The sequence below is a fragment of the Dipodomys spectabilis genome, unplaced genomic scaffold (assembly GCF_019054845.1).
Source record: "Dipodomys spectabilis isolate Male_0828 unplaced genomic scaffold, ASM1905484v1 ptg000145l, whole genome shotgun sequence".
NCBI lineage: Eukaryota > Metazoa > Chordata > Mammalia > Rodentia > Heteromyidae > Dipodomys > Dipodomys spectabilis.
In genome coordinates this window covers 7,866,292-7,892,468 of record NW_024870822.1, presented here as the reverse complement: position 1 = coordinate 7,892,468, position 26,177 = coordinate 7,866,292, and the positions used below count along the sequence as shown (strand labels likewise).

At 37.9% G+C, this 26,177-nt stretch overlaps 1 protein-coding gene across 3 annotated transcripts in view; it reads right to left on the bottom strand.

The window, feature by feature from the left end:
* Positions 1–26,177, bottom strand: part of Mpped2 (metallophosphoesterase domain containing 2) — a 173,368-nt gene that overhangs the window by 59,324 nt on the left and 87,867 nt on the right. For all 3 annotated transcript variants that reach the window (XM_042691478.1, XM_042691479.1, XM_042691480.1), the window contains one exon: positions 20,394–20,619. In XM_042691478.1, the coding sequence (XP_042547412.1) occupies positions 20,394–20,619 (226 nt within the window). The remainder of the gene's footprint in view (positions 1–20,393; positions 20,620–26,177) is intronic.

The window sequence follows — 26,177 nt, the reverse complement described above, 5'->3', positions numbered from 1 at the left end:
ATTAATGGGAACTTCATTCTTGATTTAGTGTCTATCTATCTATCTATCTATCTATCTATCTATCTATCTATCTATCTATATCCATCTGTTATCTATGTATGTATGTATGTATTTATGTATGTATGCATCTATTTATCGATGTATGTATGTATCTATCTATTGATGTATGTATGTATGTATGTATGTATCTATATCTATCTATCTATCTATTTTTGTGATGATGAGAATTTAACCTGGAGTCTCACATATGGTAGACATGCAGTCTACTAAGCTACATTCCTAGCAATAGTTTGTATTTATATGAATGCATAATGTGAGCTAAGGGTTAAGGTTTTCTCATCGAATTATCTTGCCCCTGTACTACTACATTCAAGGGAATATACATATAGCCAGTCTCTTTCTGGTTGGATATGGCAATTGGTTTCTATCCACCTTTTATCATTACTACCCTATTTAATTTTTAAAGATTTCATGGTAAGCCTGTAAATCAGGTAATATAAATTCTTCAAATTTTAGTTTTTACATTGTGTTTAGATATTCTGTATTTTTGAACTTCAAAATAGATACTAAATAAACAAACAACTTGTTTATTTCCATCAGTCCATGAACTGAATCTACAAACAACTTGTTTATTTCCATCAGTCCATGAACTGAATCTACAAAGCAATTTGAGAAGTGGACAACCCATTTCTTTCAGGAAGGTTTTTCTGTTTTCAGTGATGAAGTCTTACAAACATTTTGTTTTATTTACTCCTAAATTTTTTATAGCCTTGGGGATATTAGAAGTAACAATTAAACAAATTCATTTTGAGGGCTGGGGATAGAGACTGCTTATGCAGTATGTGTATGATTCTGAGTTTGATACCAAACAACACAATGACAATTAAATGTAGGTGTTGTTTTGTTTTGTTGTTGTCCTCACACTTTTCTGCTAAAGGCTGGTTCTCTGCCACTTTGCCACTGCTCCATGTCTGGCTTTTTGTTAGTTAACTGGAGATAACAGTCTCATGGACTTTCCTGCTCAGGATGACTTTGAACCATGACCCTTAGCTCTCAGCCTCTTGAGTAGCTTGTGGTTTGTTTTTGTATTTTTATCCTTTGTCCCTTTCTACTTCTTTTTTTTTACTTTTTATTTATAATTTTCATTTATTTTGTGCTTTATTACACCGTTTAGAACTTTGATGAAATAGAACTGTGACAAATAGAAGTGTGAGTACAGAAATCTTTAATATTTTAAATTAACTGTGATGTTAATTGTAGATTTGTGTCCTTTATTCAGATTGACAAAGTTCCTTTCTACCATTAGCTGTTAAGGGGTATTTTTTCTTATTAAATAAAATGAATGTTGACTTTTTCACATAATTTTTCTGCAGCTATTGGTAGGATTACTTTTTTGTGACATGTTCATCATTTTTTCCCTGAGATAAACTTAAATTGACCATAATATGTTACCTTTTCAAGCATGTTGTTGATACATACACACACACACACACACACACACACACACACACACACACACAAAACTATGCACATATGTACATATAATACATGAAGGGACAGTTCTGGGGTTGAACTCAGTGCCTCATGCTTTCTAGGCTGGTGTTCTACCATCTTAGCCAGGCCTCAAGACCTGCTTTTGACTAGTTATTTTGGAAATGGAATCTAACACATTTTTCTGACACCTGGTCTGACTTTTATCCTTGATTCTTGGTCCTCTAGATCTCAGACTTCTGAGTAGCCAGGTATGAGATTCCAGTACCTGACTTGATTTGCTAACTGTTTATTAAGTGTCTTGGTATGTATGTATGCTATATTATACAAATACCCTTTAAGATCATTTAACATAAGGATTAATGAGAATAGAGATCAGTATTTTTTTGTTTTTTTTTGTTCTTTTATGTTTGTTGTTCTCCTTTCTTGACTTTTTTTGTACTATTTGAACAATTTTGTACTATTTGAATATTGCTAGAATTCCATTTTAATTTATCAATTGGCATTTTTTTTTGTTTTGGTAATATTGAGGTTTGAACTCAGAGACTCACATATACTAGTCAGATGGTCTACTGCTGGGACATGTCTCCAGTCCATTTGTGTACTGATTATTTTGAAATAGGCTCTTACTTTTATGTAGGCCTGATTCTGGATTGTGATTTGCCAGCTTTAAGTTTCCCATCATAGCAAGGTTGGCAGGTGCATGCCAACACACTCGGCTTCTTCTAATGAGATGAAGCTTCACAGGCTCTTTTGCCTAGCCTAGTATTGAATCATGATCTTCCCAATCTCATCTTCCCATGCAGCTAGGATTACTGGTGTGAGCTACTGTTACTGATTCAACTGGCTTTTTAACTCTAGCTCTTTTAAAGTATATTTCCAGTACTTTCTAAGGATTAGATTATATTTCTTTAGCATTTTAGTATTTTATTATTTAATATAAAATGTAAAACTCTTATAGCCATGTAAGTTTTCTTACCTCAATGAAGTCTGATCGCATTTTAATCATTATTCCCTTACATTGCTAGGTTTACTATTGTTGCTACTGTTGTAATTATTGTTGTTGTATGTTTGTTGTTTACAATATTAAGGATTGAACACAGTTATACTACATGTCCTATCCCCATCATCATCTGGATGCTTTCACTATAAATTTATTTCCTTCATTAAGTTGGTAGACTTGTCGGGCATTAGTCTTCAAATTATCTCCTTTACTATGGATCTAAAATTACCTATTATTTTTATTTATTTATTTAATTTAATTTATTTATTTATTTTGTCAGTGGTGAGGCCTTCACTCTGGGCCTGGGCACTGTCCCTCAGCTCTTCAGCTCAAGGCTTGCACTCTACCACTTAAGTCATAGCACCACTTCCAGCTTTTTCTGCTTATGTGGTGCTGAGGAATTGAACCCAGGGCCTCATGCATGCAAGGCCAATACTCTACTACTGAGCCACCATCCCTATTTAGTAAGACTTTTAGATATCTTTCTATAAACCTCTAGTGCTTCTAATTAATCTTTCCACAATTTTTCTTTTTCTTTTCAGATTCCAAAATTTCTGTTAATCTATCTTGAGGTTCACTCATTTTTTTCTCTGTTAGTTAGTCTATTTTTAAGTCCATCTAGTAAGCAATGTATTCAAACATTATGTTATTTCAGTTCCAAAATTTTCAGTTCTTATTTTCAATTTTGCTTCCAACATCATCTAATATTCTATTCATGATAAATAATTTTATTATCTTTTTTATTTTGGACAATGGTTCATGGTATCCTGGCCCTTCATATGTCAAATAATACTGGATATTTTGGCACTATATTGTGGAGTTCCTGAATTCTCATATGTTTTCTAGAAGAGTGTTGATAATTTGTTTTAGTAAACAGATAGGATCAAACTTGCAACTCTGTCATACCTGTGGTGATTAGTAGTTCATATTTCACATTAGTAGCTTTCAATCTGCCCGTTTTTCCATGAATCAGTGGTTGGAGATTTCTCAGGGTTCATACTAGAATTGGTGCTTCTCTTATTTGGGTCTTTTTGTTCTCTATGCCCTAGATACCCACACCCCCTCTCTGTCTCTCTCATTGCCAAAAAGAACAAAACATTTCCCTGGAATTGTGATTAATTCATGCCACCAATCTACTCCACTGTGGCTATTGTGGGAGCAAAACATACTTCCTATAAGGCTCAACTTCTTTCCAAAAACCTGCTTGCTTAGTACATTAGAAAATGTACTGTCTAAAGCTCTCAGGTATATCTGCCTTTTGCTTTTCCAGAGTTTATAATTATTTTTGGAGGTTCAACCTGTTAGGAGCTAATTCCTCCATAGCTAAAAGGGAACCCAATAAACCATTTTTATAAAATTCAAAATCAGTGCACACACATGTGCATAGCACAACACACTCACAGGTGAATAAAGGAATAATAAAAACAAAAACAAGGTTAATGTAAGCCTGAAGAAGGAAGGCTGGTAGACGGAGAGGGAAAAACACATAGACAAGCACAAGTTTTGGTTCAGTGCCATAGTTTTGGGCTGTATCTAGTTTTATGGATGTTGACTACAGTGTTCATGAATAGATAAATAATATGCTAATAAGAGTGGGTAGATATAAACCTATGGCAACAACTTGTCATCATCTAAGAACTCTGATTAATTCTATTCATCTAAGAATCAGTGTTCATGGGCTCCTCCTCTTGCTCCTGGACTCTGGAATGTCTCAGAATCAACAGGACAGTAAGAAGCTGAAGTGCTATGATAGACTCATCAAAATGGATAAGGATGTATGAAAATCATTGATAGATGAAGATAAAGACCATTCAAAGATAGGCTCTTATTCGCAGATGGCTCAGAATGCCACTATTTTGGACGGGAAGAATATGAAGAGTATGTACAACACAGAAGGACTGTTTGAGAAAAAAGAAGATGAAGAGTATGTATAACACAGAAGGACTGTTTGAGAAAAGAATCGTTCCTACAGACAAAGCAGCAAAGAATGACAAAAATGAGAACTTGAACCTGAGAATCTGGAGGCACTCTGAGAGCAGGAGGAAATGTCCACATGCATGCAGAAAAACATATCCACATGTCAAGGGCTGACAGAGGGACATTTTCCCAGAGGGGACCGGACAACAAGCCTCCTTGGTCTTATTATCTAATATAGGCTGAATGGAACACCAGGGATTATGCCAGAGATCACACTGGCCAAGAGGGTGGAAAAAGTGATGTAATCAGAGTTCTTTCCCATCTCTAATTTTATGACTCTTTCTAAAAAGGAAGGAGAATTTAAACCACTTCAAAATAAGATCACGGGAGATCTTACATAGAAGACTAGATCTGATGAGAAAGATGTGTATCAAGATTCACTTTTTTTTCTGGTTGATAATTATATAAAATGCCTAAAGATATATCTAACCAAACTTTTGCTTTACAGCATATCTTGTAAAATGTTAAGTAAAAACAGGATAGTTTTTTTTTCCTCAAATTTGGAAATAGTATTTGGGAGAATATAGAAACCATATAACTGAAAAATAAAGGCTTTTCTTTCCAACAACCAAAAGCTTGACAAATTATACACAGACTTTTATTTCTCAGAACCTTTTAGTACAACAAACAGAAGTGTCCTTTCCAAATACTTGCTACATGTTTTAGCTTTAAGGAGAATATGCTCTGGAAGACAAATCATTTTTTTTTTTTTGTTAAAGAAAAAAGTACCATTAGATTTTCTTTTCCGTGTTCTTAAAAAGCATTAATAATAAAGTCTATATATTTTCTGATATCAAGAAAGACAAAAGCATTAACAGAGGCTGGCTGTTGCTTTCCTTCAAAGTAGCCACAAAAAAATTACACATAAAGAGCTCCGTCGTATTAAAAATACATTTTAAAAAAGAGGAGGAAGAAATTTGTTAATTGTTGGAAAATTCAAATATCCAATCATGGGAGCATCCCACGGGTACAGTAGGCAAATAGGGCCTCTGTTGGGGGAAGGCGATCCTAATTATGTGGCAGGCTATGAGGACGTCCAAGTTTATGTCAGTAGCAGATTCTGATAAGATATGCACCAAAGGCACCATGTCTGGACTGTTTCAAGTGGGAGGGTTCTGGTGTAATGTTGGTATTTAGCTCTGATCCACAGGCCAGCAAAGGTCAGGCAGGACAAAGCAAGGTCTAATGAAGCTGCTAGTATCTGGGGTGAAAGAGCCACAAAGCCTTTCAAATTAGCAGCTGAATCCTGACACTCATTAGTGATTATATATGCAAGGGCTGCATCTTAAGTCCCAACCAGTAAAACAGCTTAGACACTCTGCATACACACAAAGGAAATAAAGTACGTCCAAACATAAAGAACGAAAACCTTTTAAATACTTCCCCCGTCACATTTTTTTTGACATTCTTTCCTTTTTCTTTTCTGTCTTTATTTTTAACTTAATGACAGGATTGCAATGTGCTTACCTTCCAATTCAGTCCTAAAATAATTACTGCCATGAGGAAAATGAGACTTGTATTTCTTGGTTTTAAACAAGGAAGGTCTAGTCAGTTCTGTATAAGACAATACACTAGTGTGAACTCACAAAACCAATAAATCATGCTGAAGCACTTATTAAAGTATCTTACAGGACTAAATTTATCACTGATGACAAATTTAATTTGGGGCTCTGAGACTTTGCTCCTTGCATATACTTCAACAGATTTGGAGAAGGGAGGAGGGGAGCAGTTATTTCACAAGTAACGAATGTTAAACGTACTCAAGATTTTGAGAGATGTAAAAGACTCCCACCAGGAAATTATTTTTTTTCCTAGAGTATCATCGGCACAGGGGAAGTTATGCATTAAAATTCTTTGCCAGCAGTGTTATCCTGTGCACATTAGAGTTAAGAGAATTTTTTTTAATGGGTATAATAATGAGCATTTTACAAAAGCAATTTATAATCATCACTCAGTTAACCCAATCCATCTCCACAGGTAGTCAGTTCTTGTCCCTTGATAATGAAGATAAGAAAATTGAGATAGGGAGTTTTCCCTACATAACAGGTAAAAGAATTTTAATCTGTGGCAAGGTCGTTTGGCATCAGAGAAGGTGGAAAGGAAAAAAAAAGTAAGGAAATTCGTAAAATTGTATTGAGTCTTTATATAATTACCTAATACTGTAGTGGAAAGATGATATTCTCCCTTGAAGTATCAAAAGCGAATTACATTTCGAACACATATAGAAGTATTATTAATGGGCAACCTTTGCTTGGCATAATCCTTCTGGAGTATAATATGAATAATGCCTTATTTTCTGTCCTGGTCAATTGCGCTGCATAGTTTGTTGTACATCACAACCATGTTACATAAATTGTATTTTCTATAAACTTTGCCTCTTCCTAAAACTAGCTCTACAATTCTACATTAGCATTTTCGTGTTGCCTTTTCAAACAGTATTTCTTTTCTTGACAATGCAATCAACATATAAAAACCAAATTTCACTGCCTAGTCCCACTGAAGGCAAAGCAGCAGCCTGAACCACAGTCTGACAAGGAGAACACATTAAGCTCTTGAACAAAAGCATCCAAGTCGACCTGTTTTGCAGACTGATTAATAGAAACAAGCTCCAAGGACTAATCACAAGTCGAGCCCTGTTTTGCAGATTAATAGAACAAAGACACATGAGAGGAGGGGAGGTTACAGCACTGGAATACAAATAAGCAAAGGTAGGCACCAGGCTTTACTTGACTGAAGTCAACGTTTTATAAAGCCAGACCCAGGAACCCATTTCCCAGGGTATCACATTCAGGAATGAATGGGAATACAGCACCAAAGAGGTCTGTGTTTTATGAGCCAATGCAGCAGCAGGTGAGCCAGCAAGTTTCTACCTTCTTTGGCGATTCTGATTTAAAAGGGGAATCACAATTCAGCAGAATGATACACAGCTCTGGGTGTCTTCTTTGAACTAAATCTTTGCGTTTCAGCTGAGAAAACTATAGCACTTGTTGATTAGGACAAACACTTCCAGCTCCCCCATCTTTTGCAATGGTCTGATTTGTGAAGTGTTTTTGGAAGTACAGACCCACAAATACACACAGACTGAGAGAGTTAATTAACAAATTGCAATTTTACAGCTGAAGAATATGGGATTTTTTTCTTTCGTGATTGTAAAAAAAAGAAAAGTACAAAAAACTCGTAAGAATGAACAACATCCCAGGAAATGTAGAAAAGGAAAAAGAAAGAGTATTCATAAGAGAAAATTACTGTTGTCTTTGTTAAGTACTATTCCAGTTTTCATTCTTTATGTATACTTAGGGGAATTGGTATAACCTTATGATCCATCTACATAGTTTTGGTGGGGATGTAGTTGTCTAAGTGCTTATTGCTAATTAAGAAAACCGTACCATACTCTCTGATAAAGCACAACTTTTTCAATGGCCAAAGCAATGTGAATGTAGGGATTTTTTTTTTGCTGGAATTATAAAACCTTAAAGCTTGTATCTGGTGAACTGTTGACACTTTACGTGGCTTGGAAATAGACTCATTCAGCACTGAGATGTCTTCTTTCCTTCCCTACCCCCTCTCTCCTTTTTTCCCTCCCTTCCTTCTTTTCTTCTTTCCTTCTGTCCTTCCTTCCTTTTACAAGATTTCTATATTTGATGTATTTTCTATTTTAACTTATTTTTGCTTGCATCCTTTTTCCCTGCTTCTTTATATAAAAGATCTTTCCTGGACTCATCCGTAAGAGTATTTGATTCAATTATTTTAGAGTGGAACAAAGAGGATGGCTATTCTTTGGCCGATTTTTGTTCTGCTTTATCAAGAATTCACTTACTCTGTTTGCTATAATAATAGAAAATCTTATTTGTAATGAAAACGCCTAAGTATTGATCATCACAGAGTCCTAGAACTGACCTCAGAGCACTGCCAAGCCAAACTTCAAAATTTCGAAAGAAAGGAGTGATCCTGTTTCTTTGGGATTCGCAGGACACACAGAGTTCAAACTATTTAGAGGTTAATTCCCACAGCAAATAATCTTTAACACACATTACCTTTCCGGGTTTTTCTCCTGTTTAACAGAGACTGTGTAGCACACGCTGTGGGTGTGGAAGGCACTCAGTACTCTGAAAATGTCCTCCCCTTCTACAGGCCTCTTCTGAAGCTGCCTTGCCAGCAACAACCTCACACAACCCACCTTGGTAAGAGCTATTTAAAACTGCAAAAGTCATATCCAACATTAAACACACATGCTTGCTTTTGGGCACTGGTGACTCATCCCTGTAATCCTCGCTACTCAGTAGGCTGAGAATGGTTTGAAGCCAGCCCTGTCAAGAAAATCTGTGACTCCTATTTGCAATTAACCATCAAAAAGCTGGAAGTAGCCAGAAGGAAGCTGATGGTTCACGCCTGTAATCCTAGCTACTCCAGAGGCTGAGGTCTGAGGATCATAGTTTAAAGCCAGCCTGAGCTGGAAAGGCCTTGAGACTCTTATCTCCAATGAAGCACCAGAAAACAGGAAGTGGCACTGTGGCTTAAGTGCAAGCCTTGAGCCAAAGAGCTGGCTGGGAAGAGCCCAAGGCTCTTTTTGAGTTCAAGCTCCGTGACAGACAGAAAAAACAAAAAACAAAACTGGAAGTAGAGCTGTGGCTGAAGAGGTAATACTAGCCTTGAGCAAAAAAGCTAAAGAACAACAACCAGGCACTGAATTCAAATCACAGTACAAAACAATAAAAGAAAAGAAGAAAGTATATATTTGGGCACCTATCCTTCTTCCCAAATATTTTTTGAGAGAGGGGTTGAATTTGGATAACAACAGGATCTACTCTGCTGCTTAGTCTAGAGAAACCCATATTAAGGCATGTTTAATAACCTAAAACCATCATTTGCAAAATCTGCCCATGTAATCATTTGTTTCAAACAACATAACAAAACCTACAAATCGGTCCTATGAGGTTTTTAAATAAACTTGTTTTCACATAAGTTGTAACCCCAAAGGAAAAGATGAGTTGGAAGATGAGCTTAAACTCACCCGCAATCTGGTTAGTTTGGAAACTAGTTAGTTTTACTATCAACCATTTCTAATTAGGTCCTAGTCCAGCATCTTGAATTTTGCTTTAAAGAGAAAAGCAAGAAGATTTTTCTACTGATTCCAAGTAAAAAGAGGCCCTAAGTATGAACAGTAAAATTATTGTCATCATGATTTAAAAGTTCAACCCTTGGCATTGGTTTCTGTCTTGAACAATCATCTTTCTAGGGCCATAGTGGTCAAATCCAATTCCTATTGCTCAGGAAGCCTTGTAAGGCCTGGGAAGTCAGACTTCATAATAGATTCAGCTTCAAGACTAATATATCCTAGAATTTCAAGACACAGTGTAGCTTGAAATGTAGTGAGAAAAACAGTGGTATCATTTATTAAGCCAGTCAGCCATCAGCTGTACTTACTCTTATACACAATCATTCTGCACATAATGCAGAAAGAATAGAAAAATCAGTGTGTGGACTTTGACCTTTCTTTGTCTTTACAAATATAGAATTGTTTTACTTAGTCTTCAATGTTACTTTACTATTAATTCATACAAAGTTTTAGAACCACATTTTATTTATATGAGCTATACTACAAACCCATAATGCAAAGATAATGGACCAAAAAGTATCTAAATTAACCAATAAATATTATCAGTACCATCAGTTGTTGTCTTGGGACATTTCATTCCTGGAAAAATCTTACGTAGACTAGGTGGTAGCAATTTCTTCTAATTTGCCCTTGTAAGCCAGTATTTTTTCATCTCAAGCTTTTTGTTTCATTTTTGACAGTGAACATCAGATTTGAAATCCTAGTAGCTATATTTAGATTTAGCTAAGCTTAGGTAGTCTAATATTTGAGCTAAAGCCATCTTATATCCTCTCTTGAATTAATTCAGATTTGTAGTTTACCTTCCTTGCTCTTTGTAGAATACATACGTATTCCACTAACCTAGAGTCCTTCAAAGTTGCCACTAAATTCATGTTGGAGCAGTCCTTACAGAATATTCTATGTTCAATTTATAGTCGCCATTTAATATTACCTTAATTTACCTATGTGGAGACACACCGCCAAGGACTGTTCATGTATTGAAAATGATACTCTATGTAAAAATCCTTTAAAATACCTCACAAACTGGTATCTATCAGACATCTACTCACTCTCCCATGTCTTTGGACCAAATGAAATCAATAAATGCTTTCCTTTTCCCCCCCAACTTGTTTCCATTTATCCATATCATAAGAAATTCAAAGAAATTGCATAATATTTACTGCTTAAAATTTTACCTCTATCTCTATTACTTACATACTCTCTTCTCTCTCTCTCTCTCTCTCTCTCTCTCTCTCTCTCTCTCTCTCACACACACACACACACACACACACAAACACACACACACACACATACTCACACATACACACACAAACACATACACATACATATCCTACATTCACAGATACAATTTTCCTAGACTAAGTTTTTTGTTCACTCCATTCCTGCCCTGGTACGCTACCTTAGAGACAAAAACTATATCCCATGATAAAACTGGAAATTGTTACTCTTTAGGGAAGAAAGTAATATCTTACTAAGTATCAGGAAATTAACATAAATGTCTTAATTTTAATCCCATAAAAATCCACTATGAGTAGTGAAAAATAACAGCTTTGGGGTCAAACAGACACATGTTGGACATCTTTGGGAGAGCAATTTAAGTCCTCCAAAGTTTAACGCTCTCATCTCACAGATATTTCCTTTACAGGGATGTTGTGAGGTTTGAAAAAGTACTAGACAAGGTATCTGTTTGTAGGTGATGCTCAGTGTGTAATAGTTATGATTATTTGGTATGCCAGTTTATCAGATGAAATAATGTGTTTAATGAAGTACTCAGTTGTCAGTGGCAAAACTGAGGCTGAAGCTTGCTGAGGAGAGTCTGTTTCTAAGGCTGGAGCTTAAACAACCTTATACCAAACACACTGCTTCCCTCCTTTAGAAGGTAGAACCAGGGTCATGACTGTTTACACTACGTCATGCATGGGGAAAAAATGTTCAAGGTATGTTTTCCTTCAGGGCAGGTCCTATAGAAGTATGTTTCCCTAAAGTACAGATGGTTTATGGGAAGAGGGAATTACAAGAAGATCTTATTTAGCCTCGTTTCAACAATGCCTGCACCATTAGAGAGGTCCCTGAGACCACCCAACCCTCCCACAGGCTTCCAGATGAATCTTTGAGAGGACAAATGACATCAGGATGTAACAGCCCTCTCATGGAGCAGCCTAGAAGAGCTTCTCCTAGAAGGGCTTCTCTCCTGTCAAGCACAGAATACAACATGGCTTTGATTACCAAGACTGTATTGTGAAACAATTTGGCAGCATGAAGGCTCACCAGACAGGAGGCAAAAGGGCAGCAGGAGGTGAAGGGCAGCCTCTTTATCTTTGTACTCCAAAGCCCGTCTCACCTTTTTCACAGCCTATTGGGAGGATGAAAGGGACCTCTGTAGTTGTGCCTGGACTAACCTGTGTACACATCTGAGCTGCAGGAAAGAAACTACAGGGAAAAGGCAGAGCAACAGCCCAGCCCTAACTAGAACCAGACACACACTAATTAAGATTGTCATGAGACCCCAGAGGGGCCAGATATCTAGTGAGAGCTGAAGAAGTTCAACCTACACTTAAGAGCTTAGCATATGAAATAAGAAGTCTCTGTTGGTTGATCAACTAGCTTGGAAATAAATAATAATAATAATAACAATAATAATAATTTGGAGAAAGCCTTTCTTTGAAAACTCTCACTGACCTTACAGTCAGTTTTTTTCCTGCTTTCTTCCTCACCACTACAAAAATGATGCTCATCTGGAGGAATGCCATTCTCGCCAATCTCAGTGTCCTGGAAAGATCCAGGCATGTTCTCAAAGCCCTTGGACATGGTTAAGGACTTGTGTGACTCTGTCCCTAGTCTTCCTTTTTTAAATAGAAATATGGCTATGCCTGACCTTATATTTGAACTATTTTCTTTCCTTTCACAACTGGAAGCCTCATCTGTGTAAACCTTCAGTTTACCAGCCACAGACCGATCTCTGCCACTACCACCATCCTGCATCCCATTCACTTAGTTGTCCATTCCGCAGATACATGGACTAGGCATTAGGCAAGCTTAGGGTAGGCACAGAGTTACCAGTCATGCTCATGGGGCCTTAGACATTGTATACCACCTTTTCACCTCCCAGGAACAACTTGGGATTCAAAGAAGGAACCTGTGATGGTAACATGAGTAAACGGAAGAACACCCAGTAGCCAGCCATGCCTCAGATCTCTGGGGCACAGTGTGTGGGCCATGCCAATCTGACTTTGCCTGGGGCACACCGCCAGCGTGCCAGCATTTCCTTCTTGGTGATATGCCCAGGGTTGCCCCCCTCTCTCCTCCTGCATGCTGCTTCAGGGGGAAAAGCTATGGCATGAGGCTCCTTGACCACATATGTGTGTTGTACATGAAATTTTCCCTGTAAATTGGAAGGACTAAAGGGAGCCGGCCCATGTTTCATAACACATCAGAATGCAATTTTCTTTTGTAAAATCCTACTCTCTGGAGCACATAATGCAAAAGGCACTAGCCCATGCCTTTCTTCTCAATGCTTCTAGCTTCCCCTTTGTAAGCACACCTCACCACAGCAGAGTTCCTAAAGCATAGTGGCCTGCGGTTCTGTCTCGCCTTTCTGCAGCTAAACGGAAAACAGCCAAGCCTTCAAAGACAAGAAGTGATCACTTCCTGAGTTGATTTAGGTCAAGGAATAGATGGCATCTGTTGTTACTAGGATATCCTGATTTAGTCTAAAGAACTTGGCAAAGGAACTGCAGAACCTAGACCTATTTCTCCCTGAACCGGCTCTGTAACTTGGAGCAAATCTCCTCTATCAAAAACTCCCTAACTTGGTCTCTCTGTCCAAAGGCAACAATACTGAGCAATAATTCCTGGTAGGTCACCACTTGTAAATGCTAGCTCCTATTTAATTTTTATTGCTAATAAATGACCTGACTTTAAAGAATTGTCTAAGTTCCCAGACTGTAAAACACCATCCCCAAAGCAAGTGCATTATTATTTGCTAGCTGAGTTGCTCACTCTTGATGTGCAGGCAAACCTTTAAATGATGTCCAGGCCTTAGATGAAATACAACTGAATGCCTATGGATCTTTGTTTATCCCCCTCCACATTCTTTCATACAGAGAGACCTGGCAGGTACTGGCGCTAGAACAGCTATAAAGGCTGAACTGGAAGAAGCTACTAGCAGGAAAGGTCTGAGTTGAATGCAATGTGACAAGCTCTACATAGGCCGGCTTGGGAAGTGATATTTGGTGTATTAATTTGGCTATCATTGAGAGGTAGGAAGTGAAGTGATGGGTTGTGTTTTCTACTTTTTCAAATAAACAGGGCAGTTGTTAAACCAGAAGTGAAGCTGATCCTGTGCAGCTTAATGAGAAGTCAGCTGCATTCTGAAGCAGGCAAAAAAAAAAATGTAAACAGAGCCCTGTAACTCTAGACCAGCACAGAAACAGCCATAGGTTTCATAATGGGAAGAGAATATGGGCCCTGGTCCAAAAAAAATGAAATGTTAGCCTGGGCCTTTAAACAGAATCATGTAAAAGTAGAGTGCATATTTGTTTAACACGCACACGCACACACACATACACACACGACCTTCTTCTGCAGCAACACTTCTCAGACCCCTCCTGAATAAAAGCCGGAGGTCCTTCCAAACAGAGTAAAGAACAAGACAATTTTGATAGTCTCATTCTTCAGTGCAAAAGGATTTTTCTGCTGAACATGGAGATGTCCCTTTTTTATTTCTCCGTTTTTTTATTGTCCAAGTTAATTACAAAGTATGACTGTGAAAATAAAATAAATGAGCCCATTCCACCCAGTCCCATATCTGCATTCTATCATATGAGTTGCCAATTGGTTTTTTAATCCTCTCACTCAATATCTGCTGTTAATTTGTTCACTATTTGAAGAACTTGGAGGCTGTCAGCAAAATACACGATGCATTACAAAACTTATAATTGCAAATAAAAACATCTGAAGCCTTTCTGAACAGGCTAAACATAAAAAGTACTATTACAATGATCAGAACAAGGAAATATGAGCAACCTTGTACCCATTTGTGTGCAAACACAATTATCGATAATGCAAAATGTGGGATCTATACTTAACTCCTTCTTTGAAAAATGCTGAGAAAATTCCATCTAAATGAATGAATGAGCTCAACATGATTTTGATGTAAAAATGAAGTAACAAGAAGAGGAGGATAAAAAAAATGCCTGTTAGGGGCTGGGAAGGTAGCTCAGTGGCAGAATGCTTGCCTTGCATGCATGAGGCCCTGGGTTCGATTCCTCAGCACCACATAAGCAGAAAAAGCCAGAAGTAGGGCTGAGGCTCAGGTGGTAGACTGCTGGTCTACATCTGAAGAGCTGGGGACAGCGCCCAGGCCCAGAGTTCAGGTCCCACAACTGACAAAAAAAAAAAAAATGCCTGTTCACACATTCTATGACAATGCTACTCAATGGGCTTTCTCTTCTCTTCTTTCAGCCATTTTAGAATTGCACTGCCTAGTTCTGATCTAATTTTCCTGCTGTAGAAGTTAAGGCACTTCCTCCACAGTTACTAAATCTGACAAATTACACCTGGAGTCCACTCTAACATGAAAAAATGTGCTCTTTGTTCCTGACCCCTTGGTCAGCCTAGAGATCAAATTCCTGGACATTGGAAAGCTCCACTCATATTCATTAAACGCCACGGGAGACCAGCTCTATATTTCTGTTTAAGAGAAGAACAAGGTGCAGGGTATTGCTGAACAATACAGCTGCTCTGCTCCGGTTGGCACAGTATAGACCTTTATACTTTATGTAGCTTGCTTACTGATCAATCAGTATGTGGATATTTTCCCCCTACACTGCATCTTAGCATCCAAAAAGCAACTGAAATTAGAAAAGGAAAGAAAGGCCAGTGGAATGAGTACAAATATCCACTCACACTGAAACAATGGTGACATATTCAGAAACCAAAAATACAAGGATGCTTTCTAAATCCCATGTTCCCTTTGCTCTAGACAGACAAGCAGTTACCAAAGTGGCTAATATGTGACATATGACATGTTGCTCTCACAGAGCTGAGAATGAGTCAGAAAGAAAAAATCAGGGGTTATCTGAGAGGCAGAGATTCAGCACTAGGAACATGAGAAATCTGTAAGCTTTCAACATGAGATTGTGACCTAACCAACTGCCTGACAACACAATCCCCTTTCTTCTAGCCCACCCCCAAGGGGAAGAGAGGGAACTAACAACAGAAGTTCAGCAAATCTGTGACTGAACAATTTAAAGGAGATATCTGAGTGCTTTCTTTACTATCACCTGAAAAAGGAGATGATGAAGAAATGCACAGAACAGCCACAGAATCTGCTTTACCACTGAATGAGGAAGAAGAGCTCTGAGAAATTCATCCAGGCTTGTTCTTCCAAGGAAGTCTCATTGCTTCCTGAACTGGCCATGTGCTTACAACTCCTTCAGTTTATGACACTGAATTTTTACTCCAGACCCACCAAACCACATTCGAATTCCCTCCCTTAGGAATCTAAAACATACCTCAGCACATTACCGTTGCAAATACCTATGAAGGTTCTGATAATGCTGTAAGTTACTCTACATACAAACTTTTTATATTTTATATCAGGAAACAACACTTTCATTCTCTCTTGTCTTTATGGAGCTTTTAACCAGGATACAAGCTTGCTGACACACAATGAATACAAACTAATATTGCTTCTCAGAAGCTAAAACAAAGTCACAGTGCACATTTCATTCGTTTGTTTATTTTTGGTGCTGGAGATCAAATCCAGCCCCTTGCACATGCCAAGCCAGTGCTCTAACCACTGAATTACACATCCAACCCTACATTCCAAATTTTACAAATCTACTATTGTTTTGTGGTACTGGGGATCAAAATAAATTATCTAAATACATGAGTTAAAGCTATTTTTTTTGGCATGATGAAAATTGCTTTTCAGAAACCTATGACAGAATGGAAACCCTTAGTACCACAGTTTTTATTTTGATTTTTATCAGTACATGTTCTTCAAGGTTGAAATACTCATTGGGTTATTAAGTAGCCATGTACCTACAAATAAATCTCAGATGTTGGACAAACACCTAACTCATGCAGGGGATAAAATGGAAATGTTGTAAGTTCACCAAAGTTGGCTTCTAGACTACCTATTAATAGTGAAAGTGATTAAAACTTTCACAAGATATTAATCAAGTATGCCTACTACATATATAGATATCTATCTATTTAGCTGTCTAGCTAGCTAGGTAGCTATGATCATTGAAGAGTCTAACTTTGACAAAAATTTAAGTGAGTGGAATATGAAAGAGACTAAGACAAACCTTATTTCCCTTGTTTTATAGTCTAAGTACAGAAATTAATTGACTGGCCTAGTTTCAGTCAGCAGAATTAGAACCAGTATTAGAAACCACCTCATCCTGATTCTTAGTCTCCTTAAAAAGGTCAACAGGAAAACAGTGAAGAGGCAATATTGATCAAGATGAATTGTGCATATAAACTGACATGTCAAGTCGAAACTCCTTTGTACCACTACTTAAAGATAATTTTTTTTAAAACAAAGACTTTAAGGTATAAAAGTATAAAGTATAAAATTGAATTTATTAATCTTATAACAACAATTTCAGGCTAACTTTTCAGAAGCTAATCCTGTCTGTATCTAAAAAGAAATGTGTACCACCCTATGACTAAAACTAAAACTTTTAAGTGGTATCAACCTAGTCCAGATTTAAGCTTTGTCAGCAGTTTGTTTCATCACCAAACTCAGTTATTACATCACATATTACATCACATATCTGAATTTTTTTGGTTTGTCCTTTCATCTTAGGATACTGCAAAAAATCTACTTCAGGACTCCAAATCATCCCTTCATTCATCACAGCTATATTCTGGTTTAGCTATACTTGGTCCTAACAGATCTGGATCAACTCAGAGAACAGAAGAAATCTGTTGCTGCTATTATTTCAGCAACTATCAGCCAGGGATCTATGAAATTTCTTGTGTAGGTATAACCTAAGACATTCTGTGCCATCTGATGGTTTCACAGAAATCTTACATTCTTGAAGAAATGATCTTAGGGCAAATGTAGAGCTTCTCTGGTGATCAAAGGTCATTTTTCAACTATTACTGTTACACTGTTAATAAGAATCAGGCTTTGTATGGCAGGTGTGGTGACTCGCTGGGATACTTAAACACAGATACTCAGGAGGCATAATGAAAGAATCAAAGTCCGAAGATCCAGCCCAGTCTAGGCAAAAAGTGAGAGTCTTATCCTAAAGATGAAAGAAAATTAAACTTGAAAAAAAAATGCAAGACTGAAGTTACAGCTCCATTAGTAGAGCCCCTGCCTATCTAGCAAGTGCAAGACCGTGAGTTCAAATCCCAGTACTAAGAAAACAAACAGAAATAAGCAAAACTGGATTTTAAAGCCAGGAATGTACTATATCCAGACCAGTCTGCAGCAATAACATCCTGTATCCTGCATTACCTCAAGATCAGCATTCAGATGATAGGTGGGCAGAACTCATTTTGCTGTTTATTCTCATGCTCTTTAACACCTTCTCATGTATAAAAAAGTAAGTTGATGGGCATTAATAAAGCTGAATTTAAATGGGATGTGTAGATCACACCCACTAATTATACTACCATCACAACTACCTCAGCCCAACTGAATTCCCTGAAGTCAGGCTTGCTGAGCTGAGATCAGGATGCTACTACTTCCTATCTGTGGTGTTTCCTGAGAGTTACTTAACCATCTGTGTGTGCCAAGTGAGAATCATGATAGTGCCTATCTCCTAAAGGTATTTTGAGGATTAATTGAGATAACAGATATAATGAATTTAAAAGAGTGCTTGACATACAGTATTTAATTAAGAGCTCACCATCATTGTCAGATTGATTTTAAACAAATATATTGCCTATATATTCACCCATAGGTCCTTCTGGATACAATCCAGTAAAACTAGAAAGAAAAAAAACTGCAGAAAAGAACTCAGCTTTCTATTTTACAGAAAATAAATCAAACCATCAAATAGAGGGGGGATAATATAAGTTCACTCTTTCTGGCTCTCTCCAGAACTCCTTGAGGAAGGACTTGTATGGTTTTTCAGATGAGATGGTTAAAGGTTGGTTCTTCTGCTCAATATATACACAGAAAGCTCAAAAAATTCCTAATCCAGATGGTTGTGGCTCACACCTATATATATAATATATGTTATATATTATATATATATTATTATATATTCAAGAGATGGAGGCCAGGGGGATTGTGATTAGAGGCCAGCCTATGCAGAAAGTTCACATGATCCTTATCTGAACCTATATCTAAGTGTGGTGGCTCTATCAATTCAGCTCCCAAAGAGGCTGAGATTGAAAAACAAAACAAAGTCCCAAAGCCAGCCCAAGCAAAAAAAATTTAAAGACTCTACCTCAAACAAGAAAAAGTGGTATGGTGGTGTGCAATCACAATCACCATTACAGTGGGAAACATAAATAGAAGGATTGCAGTCCAAGCTGGCCCAGGCACAAAGCAAGACCCTAACTGAAAAGTAACCACAGTTCCAGGTACTGGTGGCTCATGCCTGTAATCCTAATCAGGATGCTGAGATCTGAGGACTGAGGCTCAAAGCCAGTCTGGGCAGTGAAGTCCACAAGACTCTTATCTCCAATTAATAACAAAGAGCCAGAATTAGAGCTATAGCTCAAGTAGTAGAGTGTTAGCCTTGAGCACCAAAGCTCAGGGACAGTGCTCAGGCTCAGAGTTCAAGCCCCAGGACTGGCCAAAAAATAAATATATAAATAACCACAACAAAAAGGACTAGAAATATGGCTCAAGCAGTAGTGTACCTGCCCAGAAAGCCCTGAGTTCCAAAGAAAAAAAATTTAAATCCTAGAATTCTCTGATATTGATGATTGTCTGCTCCAACATACTCATTCTGATGACTGAAAGCGTTGATGCTAAGGCTTAATGGCAGAGCCAGGAGCAGAAAGCACAATATAGTCGTTTTCCTCACAAATTAACTAAGGCTCTCTTCCAAGGCTAATCAAAATGTCACCTATGGAATTCTTATAATAATTTTCTAAATTAGACATTACTTTCACCATATTATAGATACAAAAGCTAAAGTTCCACCACGGTGAAGTAACCTCTTCAAAACTAGATTTCTGATAACCAAGATAGCCCATATCCAAAGAGTTCCTGAGGATCAATATCTGCTTCCAGTTAGTTTTGAGCTCTCAACCAAAAACTTCCAAATGGAATATGGAGCTGCCTCATCTGGAGAACTTTAAAAAATTAACACATTGCTCACCTAAGGGAGGTGAATCAGAGGGAAAGAGGGATGGGAGCAGAGCTTCAAAATCAGTGTCTACAAAGGTGGTCATTCTATTGTACAGAGAGATTTGAAAAAATCATGGTTTACGTATGATCTTTTGACTGCTTTCAGTAGGAAAGGAATGGGCCATGAGCTACCCAAAATGGAATGTTCTGAATAACCAAATGTATGTGGAGGGTGCTGTGGTAACCTTCCCCAAGACCTTCAGAGTTGCACAAACCCACAGGCGGCTCTGATCACATAAATATAGAAATAACTCACAATGCCCTCCTCCCATTGTTCTGAAAGGAATCTGTTTCACCACAAAAACAACACTGTCCAGCAACTGTTCTTGAGATGTGTTTCATTTCCAATACAGCAATATGTTTTTCTTCCAGTGTAATCACTTACATTTAAAGGATCTAAGTCCAAACCATGCTTTCTTGGTGCCATTTAAAAAAATAAATAAAATGGAAGGGAGACTGCTGGAATAAACACTTACCAAGGTGCACCATATATCCTGAATCCCTTCACCGTTACCTCCGAATCTTGCAAGTAAATACTATTTGTCAGAAGGGATTGAACATTGTCAAAGTCCTCCGGTTTCAATTTGGACACAGAGGGGAAACGGTAGTAGTCCTGTTTAACAAGGTCTGCCATGAATTCCTTGTCAAATGTCAGTTCATGATTCCCAGCAATCACTATTTTATATTCATAGGGCAGGTTTCCTGAAATAAAAAGAAGGGGGGGAAAAAGAGTACCAATTAGCACGTTCATTTCTCATTACGATGTACAACAGCAGAGACTGTGTGATTAGCAGGCGGTTCACCCAAATGAAATAGCTCACATATTTCTATTTCCATGTGCACCAAAATTTATGATGACTCCTTTATGCTAACAAAACGACAATAAACAGGAGATAGGAAGCAAAAAAGCTGCTAAGAAGACATTAAGTTTTCAAGTTCCATTTCCCTCCTCTGTATTCTACAGTTTCTCTGTGAACTCACACAGTAATGAATCCACGCTTTATAATTATCCAGTAAAAAAGGACTTTAATATGATCCTTAAGAGAGGACCTAGACTTGGTTTAGTTCTCCCAAAATAATACAACCAACTATTCTTAATGAGTTTTATAAATGCTTGAGTTTTAGTATATCCTTCAAACAAAAATCATGCTGTAGCCAGGCACTATACAATGTACACATATGAAAGGAACTATACAGTACAATTTCCTTTTGCAAGCTGAATCTTAAGTGTACCTTGTGGCTTGTGAATAAAAAGAATGTTATTAAGGCCCCCCTGATTGGAAGGCTAACTTTCCTCCCGTTGGGATGAGAGACGAAACTGTAAAGCTTAACCCCCGTTTAATATTTATGGTATGGAAATAGGAGTTCTTCGTGTGTGCTTTTTATGCAAAAGTTTCCCGATCGAAATGAGATAATTCTGGGAAGAAGAATGAAAGCTATAAAGGAAAACCCAAACACCAGACTTCTGCATAGATTTATAATGTTTGAATAAAGTACAGATCATACATATTAATAACTCACTGTGATGCTATAAGAAACAAAATCCAAAGGGAAATAGTGCCGGGCAGCTGTCCCCATCCTGAGATTAATGCCCTTTTCTTACTCTTGTCATTACCCACCCCTCAAGTGTCACTATTGGGCAGCTGCTCTATTTTGGAGGAAAAGGGGATGGGATGATGGCATCTCTAATTCTAGCTTCCTGAGGACCCTGGATCCAATGCAGAATTAATGTTTCCTGCTATTCCAGGAAGAATTCATGTTGCCACTAGCAGGAAATTGGATACACTTGTGGTAAGAATTGGTCCGTACCAGCAAGCCAGAGTCAATAATTTAATGAAGAAAGCTTAGTGAGGAAGAGAGATTTTTCTATCACTTTTTAAAAAAAATTTGAGGCTTGCAGGTGGGCAGATTGTGCTATCATGCCCACTTGCATTTCCCCAATGCCAACAGTAAGGCACTGTACCGTAGAGCGCTCACCTTGTCTGCAGCACAGTGAAAATACACTTGCGAACACTAAAGTGTTTTTTCAGACTGAGGTTAGGTTCAGTACTGCTACAATTTTGCTTTAGCTCTTCATTTCTCAGTTCCTCGTGGTGACAGAATTGTTTGTATAGGATGTGCATTGAGAGAGAGCTAAAGGCAGTCTGACAGAAATTAAGATTGCAGAAGGACCAAGGCCTGGAACCAAGGGAGAAGCCTGGATTTGCAGCCCACCCACTGTGTGGCCTCAGTTCTTTGCAAGTTTGTGCTGAAGAGCTCACCAAAAAAATAGGAAGTTTCTCTCAAATACATGTTTATGCACGTTTGTCAATTAAGAGTGTGATGTGCATTGCAAGCTCCTTTGATAGAGTGGTGATGGTATTTTGCACAATTCTTACACTTGAAGGTCAGCTGCAAGATAGATTAACAGGGCTGCAAATTCCCAAGATTACACATGCTGGAAATCTGTGAGGCCTCACAACTCTAATAATAATCATGGCTCGATCCTACACCCTGAGATTTGCCAATGTTCCCAAGCCAAAACAGGCTCCAATGTTTGCTTGCACAGTAATCCGTAGCTATGCCTGTGTGAATCTTTGAGCTTCTCTACTTGTACACATCACACTGTGGTTGTCCAGTTTTTCTTTAATCATTCATGATGATAGACTCACTGTAAACCCTTTCATTATGCACTAGAGCTCTTGCAAACGGGTACAGTCTCCCATTCCACCCTTATTTTACAGTTTTAGTTTGAAATGGATGAGACATGAGCAAAAGAAGTAAATATTTCTTCTTTAGACAGTTTTTTAAGAGAGAGAAAGAAAGCAAAAAGGTAAAACTGTTGCAAAGTAAATCTTCCTCCAGATGACAGACATCCTCAGTGTCTTTTAAATCCAATTTTGAAGACTCAGCATAGAGTAGCCACCAAAATGAACTGCTGCAGAATCAGTGATGATATTTACACATCGCCAACAGACTCATCTCTTTCTGAGAATCCAATAGCAGTTTCCAGCCTCCAGCCTCTGTTACCTATGTTATAAGACTGTCTGACATATTTTTTTCTTGAACTGACCTTTCTTGTATAATCTGCCAACCTTTATGTTTTATATGAAAAGTGTAAGCAGGTTGGCTGACAAATTTGTTACTTGATGGCATTTTCATTTTTACCCCATACGAGATTAATTTGGAAGGCTCTGCTGTCAAGCTTCAAACTTCTTGCTATTCAAATAGTATCACTTTCAAATTGTCAAAGAAGTGCCTGCCTTTATCCATTTTATTCTGATTAGACCATCTAAGTCAACTTATGTGAGTAGAAACTAAAGCTATACATAATTATTCTAACAGAAAATTTCCTCACTCTATATAACTTACAGAACTCTATCAAGTAGTCAATTACATCTTTCCCCAAATATGGTATGTGTTCTATTAGTGATACTCAAAAACATTTTAGGGGGAATGGTGATGAGCCCTTGATAAAATGTCAGGTAGTTCTGTATAGTTTGAAAAGGCCTGTTTGGAAACATATAACAGTATAATGATATATAGCTTCAGTTTTTCCTTTTCTATATATAAGGTTGTTTCTGAGAAACACTATTGTTATTGTTGGTTATTGAGTAGCCAACAGTACTAGATAATCCACAACATAGTGAAGCAATGATGCTACCAAGTGAATGAATGAAGTGCAGGGAACCAACACATCAGTTCAGGGTACTGGTACGGATATTCGGGAGTTGATAAGTAATTAGCAGTGCAATGTGAATCTGACGGTACATTACTTGAGCTTGGCAATATTATTACCCATAAATAGATACTGATGAAATGGAAGTCAAGTGGGTCCTCAATGCTACTCCACATCCCTGCCACCACCTACTCACCAAAGCAGCCAACATACAAATTTTCTAGGCTCCACTCCAGCTCCCAGGTTCCCTCTGATCCTCATGGGACATACAATATGTTCCCTACCCACAGGATAAAGATGGAGGTAGGATCTCATCACCTCTTCCTCTTCACTTTTCCATCATTGCATCTGTATATGTCTGCTCATCTTTCTAATAGCTGACTCTTTAACCTCATTTCTTCTATATCCACTGGCACCTTTGGTCTTTCCAACATCTCCTCTCTTCTCTTTATCTCTGGAATCTCCCTCTGCAGTGAGTTTGGGTTTACTCATCATGACAATAAAGTAAGACAAAACATAAGCACCTCTGAGATGTATACAGGCATGTGGTGCATCATGAGTGATCTTAAACAGAACTTGACCCTCCTGCTTCTTGGAAATGCTGTCTCATTTAGCTTCAAACTTCTGGAGCTGGGAATGGCAGAAGCTTTAGCTGGTAGGCTAAAAATCAACCCTCCAATATATCATGGATAGCTCTTAAATGAGTTACACTTTTCAAAAAAAATAAGCTAATCAATGACATTTTCATTTGTTCCCATACTAGAGTGCAGTCCTAGCTAACTCAGGAGTCTGGGATCTGAAAGTCCTGGTTCAAAGCCAGTATAGGTAGAATAGTCTGTGAGACTATTATCTCCAGTTAACCAACAAACTGCTGGAAGTGGACAGTGGTTTATGTGGTACAGCATCAATCTTGTGCAAAAAAGTCAAACAAGTATGTGAGGCCCTGAGCACAAGCCTCAGTGTGAGCATAAATAAATAAATAAATAAATAATAATTCAGGAGCATTCACAGTATTATACACACACACATATGCACTCATGCACGCATGCACACACACACATCTGGGCTTCCAGTCTCTTTTAGAAAATCAAAAGATCAGACAATTCTGACCTCTTTTTTCCAGCAGACCTTTGTATTCATATCTCTTCTCTTACCTGACCACTCACCACTTTTGCCTTGCTTGATGGACCAGTATATTATTGAATTAAACAACTTGCTGACAAATGGCTACTCAGAAATTTTCTGAGACAGTCTGGCTTCTGTTTCTATTCTCTTCCAAAAGTTTCTCTGAAAGGTCCTTAATAACACACTAAGTAAGATCCTAGGTCAAGGACTTTTCTCAATTCTCACTAGGCTGATCCTCCCTTAGCTACACCACTGTCTCTGATTGCTGGTGCTGTACCAAGTTCTTCTCCACCCAATCTTCTTCCTCAGCTTTCTGTGCATCATCTCATTTGCATGTCTCATTCCATGACATTGTCAGACCCCTTTGGGCTCTACCATGTGTTAACTATATGGCCATAGACAAATTTCTTACATTCTCAAAGGATATCAGCAGAATGGGAATAGCAATGATAGCTAATGGCAAAGATAAAATGAGATAAAGCCTCAAAAGTAAATAATCAGGATATGTCAACTATTATTGTTCCATTTTCTACTTTGGAGTTTCACATACAACTGTCTCCCCTTAGACCTAAAGAGCTAGAAAGTATAGGTTGTGGTTCCTTGTCTGATCCTAAGTATACAACAAATACTTCCTAATAGTGGGCACTCAGTTCATATACAGTGAGTAAGCAATGAAATGAATGAGCCTCACCAAGATTCACCAGGTGCTTCCTAAGAATTCCAGACACTGAGCTTGTCAACTTGGGCTGTGACAAAGAGGAATTCATTTTCTTCCCAAGTTTAGGCCCTTATAAACCACTCTATTCTGTTCCCCAGACATTTGGTCTAGCCAACTAACGTTGAATTAATCCTCTGTAAGCTACACTTCCTCAATGTCAGTGGGAGAAAGTTATATACTATGTCTAAAATTGGGAGAGAATTAAACAGTGTTCTGAACATAAAGAGCCTGCATGTTTTCTGACACTTTCTAGTTACTCCAAAAGACCTTAGCTATATAGAAGCCAGTGGCTCAGGCTTGTAATCCTAACTACTCAGGAGGTTAAATCCTGAGGATCACTATTTTAAAGCTAATCTGGACAGAAAAGACCTTGAGACTCCATCTCCAACTAATTAGTTAAAAAGCCTAACTGAAACCATGGCTCCCCAAGCTCACCATTTGTCAAACAAAAGCACAAGGCTCTGAGTTCATGTCATGGTATACTCATACACACACACATACACACACACACACACATACACATGAGACATTAGTTATGGTGTTGTTGTTTTGATGATTACCCTTCCCAACCATCATTTGATTAAGTATTCATTTATTCACAAGCTCGCCTACTCCCTGGTGCCAGGCACAATTGCACTTCTCTCGAAAGAAAACTTTCATACTTAATGGCAGGATAGCAATGGGCCAATGTGTCTTCAAAGCAACTAAGGTAGTGTCAAGGTCAACAGGTAGCTAGGTCTATAGGTAAAGGTGGGTGGG